Source organism: Phyllobates terribilis, unplaced genomic scaffold (genome assembly GCF_046119375.1).
Source record: "Phyllobates terribilis strain yellow unplaced genomic scaffold, ASM4611937v1 Scaffold_1__5_contigs__length_1240528914, whole genome shotgun sequence".
NCBI lineage: Eukaryota > Metazoa > Chordata > Amphibia > Anura > Dendrobatidae > Phyllobates > Phyllobates terribilis.
The window spans coordinates 997,171,205-997,183,624 of NW_027362761.1; the positions used below are offsets into that span (position 1 = coordinate 997,171,205).

The 12,420-nt window shown below is 43.0% G+C and overlaps 1 protein-coding gene across 1 annotated transcript in view; it reads left to right on the forward strand.

Moving 5' to 3' along the window:
• GLRA3 (glycine receptor alpha 3) overlaps positions 1 to 12,420 on the forward strand; it is a 562,486-nt gene that overhangs the window by 138,564 nt on the left and 411,502 nt on the right. Inside the window, exon 3 of the mRNA XM_073656226.1 lies at positions 1,788 to 1,855. Coding sequence (XP_073512327.1) covers positions 1,788 to 1,855 — 68 coding nt within the window. The remainder of the gene's footprint in view (positions 1 to 1,787; positions 1,856 to 12,420) is intronic.

The following is a 12,420-nucleotide window of genomic DNA, read 5'->3' on the forward strand; positions in this document are numbered from 1 at the left end:
TGAAGAAAAAGTAAAAGTAGAACACAGAAACACCAAATCACACAATAAGGGACATATGTTAAGATCAATGGAACTGTTAGCAGTCACCTGGTGAGGTGGATTCACAAAACCACAATATGGAGCCAGGGTAACAGTACACCAGTCTGGAAGGCACTTGGAACAGCAGGAACCCAGAAAAAAGGCTATGCTGCACAGTAGACAAAACAAGCAAGGCGGTACACACTGGCAGCCACAGAATCAGGTAGGCAAATAAAAGAGAAAAGAAACAGCACTCATAAGTAGGTAGAAAAATTCACAGCAGATTGTATCGTAATGTGGACAGTCTCTAATAGCAGTTTGTGATGCTTACACCAAATAATAGTTTAGCCAGCAGATTACAGAAGAAGCAGATGCAAATAGCAGAAATACCAGGAGTCTAAAGAGCTGATGGCAACAGAAGAAAATAGATGGTGGCAATCTCCAAACAAACTGAACACATTACAGTCTAGATATTGAGTCACGTGGTTGTGTCCAAGTGGGCCTTAAAAGTTCTTGTGAAATGATGTCATTGAGGAACGCTAGGCCACTTGTAAGATCTGATGTTGAGCACAACAAAGGGAGGCAGCCATGGGTAAGGAAGTGAAGCTTGGCACCATTGAGCCGCCAGTGCTGTAATGCTCACTTCTTTTAGGTCGCTTACAGCATAGAACGTAATGGGCATAGGCAGAAAGCCTATGGACTACACAAGGCTCAATTGAATGTGCCTCTTGATGACTCCAATAAAGTTCTAAGTAGTGCACATATGGAGAACTAAGGTACCCAGACAGAAGTTCAGGGTATGTGCACTGTGACGCCGGATTGTTGATGCCAATAATGACACTTTATTTCTTTTTTTCTTGAAAAATTTGGCGTCTATATGAATCAACCCCTGTGGATCCTTCACTGACCAATTTTATACAGCTGAATGGACAAATACACAGCAGCCACATTTTAGGATCAATATTACACTATCCCACTCTCACCAAAGAAACTGGAAACCCAATAGTCATACATCTGCTGATGTCACAATAGCATTTGCTTTAAAGGAAAACTCTCAGCAGGTTTTTGTAATGTACGTAATCTGGCATGAGGTAGGGGTTAAAACACATATTTCATTATATGCCTCTCTTATCATGCTCCGTTATTTTGTTTACTTACAATGATTGATTTAGCACCAGGAGCTTATCATTGCTGGGGCGCAGCTGCGTCTGCCTCCTGGTCTGACCCCGCCCCCTCCTGTGATAAGCAACTCAGGGTCTATAGCCATTATTTATAGAGAATCTGGTGTGGGTGGGGGCAGCTTACTCAGCTTTGCTTCATACTAAATATAAAAACTCTGATTTTGTCAGAACAGCTGCGCCCAGTAATCTAAGTGATACATCGTTGGAGTCAGCTTCTCTTTGCCTACATCAAGCTGCTCTCAGATGAGGTAGCAAAAACCTGCCGACAGATTCCCTTTAATTCATAAGCAGTGTTTTGGAATTGTGATGTGACAAAAGCGTTTATCTTTAATTCTATTCTCTGTTCTAAATTGATATCATCTACAATCACAAGTAATATTTTATTGCATCTTACCATATTACCAACTTGCTTCCTTTGATTGTACCTTGCAAAAAATGCCAAAAGAGCTTATTTTTATTTAATTTCAAGTGTAGCAAATGTTTTTGCATTCACATTAATATGAACATAGTAAACCACTAAACAGTTTATGTATTTTACACATTTATGGCCTGATTAATTATCAGTGTATTATTTTTCATTTTTTACAGGACCTCCAGTAAATGTTACCTGCAATATATTTGTTAACAGTTTTGGATCAATTGCAGAAACCACCATGGTATGTACATGAAAATAATATGAATTTTTGCTCTAACCGTGCTCTGATCATTACTACCAGATATTTACCTCAATATGAGACTTTGCATGCCTAATGGTGAGTGAAAAAAAAAATTTCTCTGAACTTTTTTAGAAATTAATATATAGCATGGTGCAGACAGTTGTCAAGAGTTGCAGAGTTTTTCATGTGGAAACACTTTTTTTTGGTGAATTTTGAGGTATATGCACACTGAGTCTATTTGCTGAAGTTTGGGAGCAGATTACTGACTAGAATTTCCAAGTTTTTAAGAAGTTTTGAATTTTTGAGGAGGATTGAAAGAGTTTCCACTCATTTGTGCCCCCAAATCCTCTAAATAAACTTTGTGTACACATGGAGAGGAACTCTCCAAATCCTCCTCAAAACCTCTGAACTCTTCCAAGACTTGGAAGTTTTGCTCAGTTTCTGCTCCGAAAACTCAGCAAAAAGACTAAAGGTGTGCTTACACGGACCAACCCGTGGCACAATATGACCGCTGATTGGTAAACTTGTACAGATCGGCAGTCATTTGACTGCCAGTTTTCACAGGCAAACCACAGCAAATGATGCCCACTGAGCAATCTACAGTATATGGGATCCAGTGCGCATAGGCTGCCATGGTTCTCGGCAGCAGGAGTCCGGGTCACAGGACAATGCAACGAAGAGAACAATCATCTTTTATGCTGCTCAAAAGATCATTTCAAATGTGAAAATGATCATCAGCCTCTTTAACAACACTCATTCACAATTATCTTGCCATGTAACTGCCCCTTAGGGTGCACATTCCCTTACAATAGAGCTTAATAGGATAAGGCTTTCAGGCGTTTTTAAGAGCGGACTCACTATATAAAAAAAAACTCCATCTGCACATAGCCTTAAGGATATTTGCTCTGGATATAAGATAATAGATGAATAAGTATTGTAATTGATTTTATTTTACTCTGCAAAGGTCATCTATTTCTTAATACCTGTCACTCTACATCTATCAGTTTGCCATTAATGTATGTAAACAGAAATTGTGAAATATAAAATATAATTATGAAAGTATACTAAAGCAGCAAATGATATCACTTTGTTACGGTTTGTCATATTGTAGCTAGAACTGATATAATGATACAGAATGAACTCCTGTCTCCTAAATTATAGTAAAAATTTGGTGATCCATTCAATAATATTATATGTCAATCACTTCTGACTCAGTTTTCACCAAAAAGTATATGAGTTTTATCAGGAAATATGGTAGAACATGGGTATTTGGTTCTGAAGAGGTTAAAAACAAATATGTTCAGCGTTCATATTAATAATTTATTCAAAATGGTTCTATGCATTATAGATAAATGGCGAAAACACAAAACATTTTGAGGCAAAATTATTTATAGCACAATGAATATTTTAAGAAAATCTAAGAAAAATGTACTACAATCCTTTCTCCATGGGCTTCATAGAAGCTACACGCACTCGCCCTATTGCAGGGATCTCACTGAGGAGCTCTTAGACGGGAAATTGTCAGAGCATTCTTTCTTAAAAATCTTTAGCAACAAAGCATGAAAGGTCTGTGGTGTCTGTGAGGAGCTATCATATATGTTACGTAATGCAGAAGGCAACGCCATCTGATACCTCAGCTGATAAAATGTGGGCTACATACTATTTTACATTTCAATTCATAAATTGTTTACTCTAGATGAATGAATAAACTGAATATTTTACAATTTGCCAAAAAATAGCTTTGCCAATGATATATAATTTAGCAAATTTCCAGAATGATATAATATACATGTGCTTCTCACAAAACTAGAATATCATCAAAAAGATAATTTATTTCAGTTCTTCAATACAAAAAGTGAAACTCATATATACACTGTGTGCAGAATTATTAGTCAAGTTGTATTTTAGAGGATTATTTTTATTATTGATCAACAACTATGTTCTCAATCAACCCAAAAGACTCATAAATATCCAAGCTTAATATTTTTGGAAGCTGGAGTGTTTTTTTTTTAGATTTGGCTATCTTAGGAGGATATCTGCTTGTGCAGGTAACTATTACTGTGCAGAATTATTAGGAAACTTAATAAAAACCAAATATAATCTCACCTCACTTGTTTATTTTCACCAGGTAAACCAATATCAGTGCACAAAATTTAGAAATAAACATTTCTGACATGCAAAAACAAAAACCAAAAAAATTAGTGATCAATATTGCCACCTTTCTTTATAATGACACTCAACAGCCTTCCATCCATAGATTCTGTCAGTTGTTTGATCTGTTTTCGATCAACATTGCGTGCAGCAGCCACCACAGCCTCCCAGACACTGTTCCGAGAGGTGTACTGTTTCCCTCCCTGTAGATCTCACATTTTATGATGGACCACAGGTTCTCTATGGGGTTCAGATCAGGTGAACAAGGGCGCCATGTCATTATTTGTTCATCTTTTAGACCTTTACTGGCCAGCCACGCAGTGGAGAAGCTGGATGCATGTGATGGAGCATTGTCCTGCATGAAAATCATGGTTTTCTTGAACGATACCGACTTCTTCCTGTACCACTGCTTGAAGAAGTTGTCTTCCAGAAACTGGCAGTAGGTCTGGGAGTTGAGCTTCACTCCATCCTCAACCCGAAAAGGTCCCACAAGCTCATCTTTGATGATACCAGCCCATACCAGTACCCCACCTCCACCTTGCTGGCGTCTGATGCGGAGTGGAGTTCTCTGCCCTTTACTGATCCAGTCTCTGGCCCATCCATCTGGCCCATCAAGAGTCACTCTCATTTCATCAGTCCATAAAACCTTTGAAAAATCAGTCATAAGATATTTCTTGGCCTATTCTTGACGTTTTATCTTATGCTTCTTGTTCAAAGGTGGTAGTTTTTCAGCCTTCCTTATCTTGGCCATGTCCCTGAGTATCGCACACCTTGTGCTTTTTGATACTCCAGTAACGTTGCAGCTCTGAAATATGGCAAAACTGGTGGCGAATGGTATCTTGGCAGCTTCACACTTGATTTTCCTCAATTCATGGGCAGTTATTTTGCGCCTTTTTTGGCCAACACGCTTCTTGCGACCCTGTTGGCTATTTGCCCTGAAACGGTTGATTGTTCACTGATCACGCTTCAAAGGTTTGGAAATTTCAAGACTGCTGCATCCCTCTGCAAGACATCTCACAATTTTGGACTTTTCAGAGCCCGTCAAATCTCTCTTCTGACCCATTTTGCCAAAGGAATGGAAGTTGCCTAATAAGTAAGCACACCTTATAAAGGCTGTTGATGTCATTAGTCAACACCCCTCCTCATTACAGAGATGAACATCATCAGATTTACTTAATTGGTAGTTGGCTCTCAAGCCTATGCAGCTTGGAGTAGGACAACATGTATAAAAAGTATCATGTGATCAAAATACTCATTTGCCTAATAATTCTGCACACAGTGTACAGTCATTACAAACAGAGTGATCTATTTCAAGTGTTTATTTCTGCTAATGTTGATGATTTTGGCTTACAACCAATGAAAACTCAAGTCATTATCTCAGTAAATTAGAATACTTTGTAACACCAGCCTGAAAAATGTTTTTAAAATTCGAAATGTTGGCCTACTGAAATGTATGTTCAGTAAATGCACTCAATACTTGGTCAGGGCTCCTTTTGCATCAATTACTGCATCAATGCGGCGTGGCAAGGAGGCGATCAGCCTGTGGCACTGCTGAGGTGTTAAGGAAGCCCAGGTTGCTTTGATAGCAGCCTTCAGCTCGTCTGCATTGTTGGGTCTGGTGTCTCTCATCTTCCTCTTGACAATAAATCATAGATTCTCTATGGGGTTAAGGTCAGGTGAGTTTGCTGTTGTTTTTAAACCAGGTATTGGTACGTTTGGCAGTGTGGACAAGTGCCAAGTCCTCCTGGAGAATGAAATTTCCATCTCCATCACCTTCATCTGAAAACAACACCTTGGACCACTGAGCAACAGTCCAGGTCTCTTTCTCCTTGGCCCAAGTAAGACTCTTCTGGCGTTGTCTATTGGTCATGAGTGGCTCGACACAAGGAATGCGACACTTGTAGCCCATGTCCTAGATACATCTGTGTGTGGTGGCTCTTGAAGCAATGACTCCAGCAGCAGTTTACTCCTTGTGAATCTCCCCCAAATGTTAGAATGGCCTTTTCTTAATAATCCTTTCAATGCTGCGGTTATCTCAGTTGCTTGTGCACCTATTTCTACCACACTTTTTCCTTCCACTCAACTTTCCATTAATATGCTTGGATACAGCACTTTGTGAACAGTCAGCTTCTTTAGCAATGACCTTTTGTGGCTTACCCTCCTTGTGGAGTGTGTCAATGACTGCCTTCTGGACATCTGTCAAGTCAGCAGTCTTCCCCATGATTGTAGGACCTACTGAAGCAGACTAAGGGATCTTTTTAAAAGCTTCGGAAGCCTTTGCAGGTGTTTTGTTAATTATTCTAATTTACTGAGATAATGACTTTTGTGTTTTCATTGGCTGTAAGCCATAATCATTTACATTAACAGAAAAAAACTCTTAAAATAGATCACTCTGTTTGTAATGACTCTATATTATATATGAGTTTCACTTTTTGCATTGAAGAACTGAAATAAATTAACTTTTTGATGATGTTCTAACTTTGTGAGAAGCACCTGTACATATTGCAAATCGTAAATTGTATGAAAAATATGTATTCATCAACAATTTTCACAAAATTAAAAATGTTCTGAAAATTTACAAATTCTAATTCTCTCATTTTTTTTTTACAATCATGAAATGTAATACTAAAAAGAACCTGTCAGCAGGATTTTGCTATGTAAACTGCCATATTAGTGATGTAACTAGTGTTGAGCGAGCATGCTCAACACTGCTCGGTACTCGGCCGAGCATCACGCTACTCGGGATGTTCGGCGAGCACCGAGCATTTCCGGGTTACTCGGGCGGGAGCTCGGGTTTCCGCGCTGCATGTTTGGAGCTCTTTACAGAGCCAATGAACATGCAGGGATTGCCTGCCAGTCACTGTAATGCCACAGCCATGTTGTTTGTGGGCATTACAGTGATTGGCTGGCCGCACAGCATCACCTCGAGTATTTAAAATCGGGCGCCGCCATCTTGGACTCAGTCGCTCCGGATTAGACAGTGTAGGGACAGCGCTGCTGAGCTAGGGAGAGATTTTTCCTGCGAAAAAGTTAGTGTAGGGTCTGTAAAGGCTGCCAGAACAAACAAACAGTCCTTCTCAACGTTCTGGGACAGTTTTCTCAGACCCTCACTTCGTACAGACCCTGAGGCTGGGGTACTCTCACAAGGAGTGGAAAGTTTCAAAAGATGGTGAGGGAGTACCTTGCTGACCGTACCAGCGTCCTCCATGATTCCTCTGTGCCTTATCATTATTGGGTATCCAAGCTGGACATTTGGAATGAACTCGCTCTGTACGCCTTGGAGGTCCTGGCCTGCCCAGCCGCTAGCGTGTTATCGGAGCGTGTTTTTATTGCCGCTGGGGGAATTATAACTGATAAGCACACTCACCTGTCAACTGACAATGCTGACAAGCTGACCCTTATCAAAATGAACAAGGGCTGGATTGGGCCAGACTTCTCATCACCACCAAATGACAGCAGAGTAGCAAAAAGTCAAATCCACTGTGTTATTTCGGGAGGTGTATTCACATGCACCGCTTCACACCCACACATGGGTATACGCTTCCTCATTTTGGCTGTTTTATGTTCTTCTCCTTATCCTCAGCCTCCACCACCACTATACCACCAGGGTGACCGTGGTCCGTGTTGCCATTATTGAACGTTCCTCTATTCTGATTTTTGTCAGCACCTGCTTGGAAGGCATAAGCAAAGACTGTGGGAGACCCACTGCCAAAAAATGGGAATAATATTTTTAAGATGCTGTACTGTATGGCTCTTCCAAGGGGCATTAAAAGCGTCTTGTTATATCACTCTGACCTCCACGTCTCTTGTAAGGGGCATTAAAAGCGTATTGTTATACCACTCTGACCTCCATGTCTCTTGTAAGGGGCATTAAAAGCATCTTGTTATACCACACTGACCTCCACGTCTCTTGTAAGGGGCATTAAAAGCATCTTGTTATAGCACTCTGACCTCCACATCTCTTCTGAGGGGCATTAAAAGCGTCTTGTTATACCACTCTGACCTCCATGTCTCTTCTGAGGGGCATTAAAAGCATCTTGTTATACCACTCTGACCTCCACGTCTCTTGTAAGGGGCATTAAAAGCGTCTTGTTATACCACTCTGACCTCCACGTCTCTTGTAAGGGGCATTAAAAGCGTCTTGCTATACCACTCTGACCTCCACGTCTCTTGTAAGGGGCATTAAAAGAGGCTTGTTATACCACTCTGACCTCCAAGTCTCTTCTGAGGGGCATTAAAAGCATCTTGTTAAACTACTCTGACCTCCACGTCTCTTCTGAGGGGCATTAAAAGCGTCTTGTTATACCACTCTGACCTCCATGTCTCTTGTAAGGGGCATTAAAAGCATCTTGTTATACCACTCTGACCTCCACGTCTCTTGTAAGGGGCATTAAAAGCGTCTTGTTATAGCACTCTGACCTCCACATCTCTTCTGAGGGGCATTAAAAGCGTCTTGTTATACCACTCTGACCTCCATGTCTCTTCTGAGGGGCATTAAAAGCATCTTGTTATACCACTCTGACCTCCACGTCTCTTGTAAGGGGCATTAAAAGCTTCTTGTTATACCACTCTGACCTCCACGTCTCTTGTAAGGGGCATTAAAAGCGTCTTGCTATACCACTCTGACCTCCACGTCTCTTGTAAGGGGCATTAAAAGCGTCTTGTTATACCACTCTGACCTCCAAGTCTCTTCTGAGGGGCATTAAAAACATCTTGTTAAACTACTCTGACCTCCACGTCTCTTCTGAGGGGCATTAAAATCGTCTTGCTATACCACTCTGACCTCCATGTCTCTTGTAAGGGGCATTAAAAGCAACTTGTTATACCACTCTGACCTCCATGTCTCTTGTAAGGGGCATTAAAAGCGTCTTGTTATACCACTCTGACCTCCACGTCTCTTCTGAGGGGCATTAAAAGCATCTTGTTATAACACTCTGACTTCCACGTCTCTTGTAAGGGGCATTAAAAGCGTCTTGTTATACCACTCTGACCTCCACGTCTCTTGTAAGGGGCATTAAAAGCGTCTTGTTATAGCACTCTGACCTCCACATCTCTTCTGAGGGGCATTAAAAGCGTCTTGTTATACCACTCTGACCTCCATGTCTCTTCTGAGGGGCATTAAAAGCATCTTGTTATACCACTCTGACCTCCACGTCTCTTGTAAGGGGCATTAAAAGCTTCTTGTTATACCACTCTGACCTCCACGTCTCTTGTAAGGGGCATTAAAAGCGTCTTGCTATACCACTCTGACCTCCACGTCTCTTGTAAGGGGCATTAAAAGCGTCTTGTTATACCACTCTGACCTCCAAGTCTCTTCTGAGGGGCATTAAAAACATCTTGTTAAACTACTCTGACCTCCACGTCTCTTCTGAGGGGCATTAAAAGCGTCTTGCTATACCACTCTGACCTCCATGTCTCTTGTAAGGGGCATTAAAAGCAACTTGTTATACCACTCTGACCTCCATGTCTCTTGTAAGGGGCATTAAAAGCGTCTTGTTATACCACTCTGACCTCCACGTCTCTTCTGAGGGGCATTAAAAGCATCTTGTTATAACACTCTGACCTCCACGTCTCTTGTAAGGGGCATTAAAAGCGTCTTGTTATACCACTCTGACCTCCACGTCTCTTGTAAGGGGCATTAAAAGCATCTTGTTATATCACTCTGACCTCCACGTCTCTTCTGAGGGGCATTAAAAGCATCTTGTTAAGCTACTGGGACCTCCACGACTCTTCGAACGGGCATTGCATTTCCTCAAAATTTTTGGAAGCTTTTGCTTGGAAGGCATAAGCAAATACTATGGGAAACCCACTCCCCAATAATGGGACTAATGTTTGTAATATGCTGTACTGCATGGCTCTTGTAAGAGGCATTGCAAGTTGCTCAGTCCTAATTTTTGGAAGCTTTTGCTTGGAAGGCATAAGCAAACACTATGGGAGACCCACTCCCCATTAATGGGACTAATGTTTGTAATATGCTGTACGGCATGGCTCTTGTAAGGGGCATTAAAAACGTCTTGTTAAGCTACTGTGACCTCCACGTCTCTTCCGAGGGGCATTAAAACCGTCTTGTTAAGCTACTGTGACCTCAACGTCTATTCCACGGGGTCATTGATATTGTCTTTTAATTCCACTGTAACTTCCACCACTCTTCCAAGGGGCATTAAAACTGTCTTGTTAAGCTACTGTGACCTCAACGTCTATTCCACGGGGCATTAATATTGTCTTTTTATTCCACTGTAACTTCCACCACTCTTCCAAGGGGCATTAAAACCCATCTTGTTAAGCTACTGTGACCTCAACGTCTATTCCACGGGGCACTGATATTGTCTTTTATTCCACTGTAACTTCCACCACTCTTCCAAGGGGCATTAAAACTGTCTTGTTAAGCTACTGTGACCTCCACATCTCTTCCAAGGGGCATTAAAAGTGTCTTGTTAAGCTACTGTGACCTCCACGTCTCTTTCAAGGGGCATTGAAATGTTGTTTTTAATGACCTTACCTCTAATCTCCACGACTCTTCCAACGGGCATTGCATTTCCTCCTAATTTTAGTCAGCTTTTGCTTTTCAATGCAGAGGTGAAAACTAAGGGAGACACACTCCCCAATAATGGGTAGAAGGTTTTTAGTACGCTGTAATCCCCGTCTGTTTCAAGGGGCATTGCAGTTCCTCATAATTTTTGGAAAGCCTTCCATTCACTGCTTAGGCCAACAGTGGCCAGGAGACCCAGTTGCTATAAATGGAAAAAAATCTTTAGTTAAGGCCCTCTGACCTCCATGTCATTTCCAAGGAGCATTGGAGTGCCTCAAAATTTTTGGTAGGCATTGCACTCACTGTATGCCCTATAACTGTGTAGCCGAACCGCTCCTTTTGTTACAGAAATATATCCTACAAAACATATGTGGTTGACTGGCTTGATATTGATGTGAATGGCTCCTGTTCCTCCTGCTCTTTCTCCCTTGCCACTACCTCATCCATCATTTATCACCAGAAGCTTTGTTTTAACGGGAGTCATAGAACTTGGATAGTAGCAGGAAAACATCCAGCAATCCTCGGAGGAGGTAGGATATGCCCCAAAACGCTGACCACCTCAGGCCTAGCCGCTACTTCATACATGCGCTTGCATTCCTTGAAAACAAAGAAGATGCTAACTTCTACCCACTGGAGGAGTCGGGTTCTCTTGTGGGCTCGTCCAATGCTGATCAAAAGCAGGCCAGTCTAAGAAAAGTGTGTGGGGATGTTCCGCGGAGAAATCGGGGCGGCTGGGGGCCATTTATGGACACCCGGCCGCCCCCAGGCGGCTAGGGACCGGGTGTGGACACCCGGCCGCCCCTTGACGGTTGGGGACCGTGTGTGGACACCCGGCCGCGGGGCGGTTGGGGACCGAGTGTGGACATCCGGCCGCCCCCTGGCGACTGGGGACCGAGCGTGGACACCCGGCCACCTGGCGGCTGGGGACTGAGTATGGATAAAAGGGCCGCCGACGCAGCCATGACATGGTGGCCGGCGTCTGCCTCCACATGCCTAAAAGGCCCAATTTCAAGTGCAAGCAAGCTAGCAGCATGGTATTGCAGCCTGGGGGTGGGTGGGTGGCAGGTTGCACACTTACGCTTGCAATCCAAGAAAACAATGCAGATGCTAACTTCTATCATCATCATGCTCCTCACCTTGGCACAAACAACTCCCCTGATGGAGAAGCCAGGGCCCACTGGAGGAGTCAGGTTCTCTGGTGGGCTCGTCCAATGCTGCCCTAAAGCAGGCCAGTCTAAGAAAAGTCGGTGTGGATGTTCTGCGGAGAAATCGGGGGGGGGTTGGGGACCATTCAAGGACACCCGGCCGCCCCCAGGCGGCTCGGGACTGTGTGTGGACACCCGACCGCGGGGCAGCTGGGGACCGAGTGTGGACATCCGGCCGCCGGGCGGCTGGGGACTGAGTATGGATACCTCGCTGCCGAAGCAGCCATGAGGTAGTGGCCAGCTTCGTCCTCCTCAAAACTAAAAGGCCCCATTTCAAGTGCAAGCTAGCAGTATGGTATTGCAGCCTGGGGGTGGGTGGGTGGTTGGCTGCATATTTGCGCTTGCATTGCAAGGAATGGGGGAGGTACAATTGAACACTGCCCTGGGACAAGGACTTGCACGGAGATAGTTGCAAGTCTGCATCTTCTGATGCGGCAAGGATCACTTCTGATGGGCACACTTTTAGGCAGTGACCTGGGAGTCAGAGATGCTTCCAGGGGTCTTCCCCATGCTGTCCCCATGTCTTTTCAGCACTGTATGCATGTGTCACACAGCACATGGCCAGATAAGGTTGTAAAATGTTAAAATAACATTTCCCTGTGAATGCATTTGTCACAGTTGAAAGCAATACAAAAGTGCCAAAACGCATAAAAAATGCTACTTGTGAACATAGCCCAAGG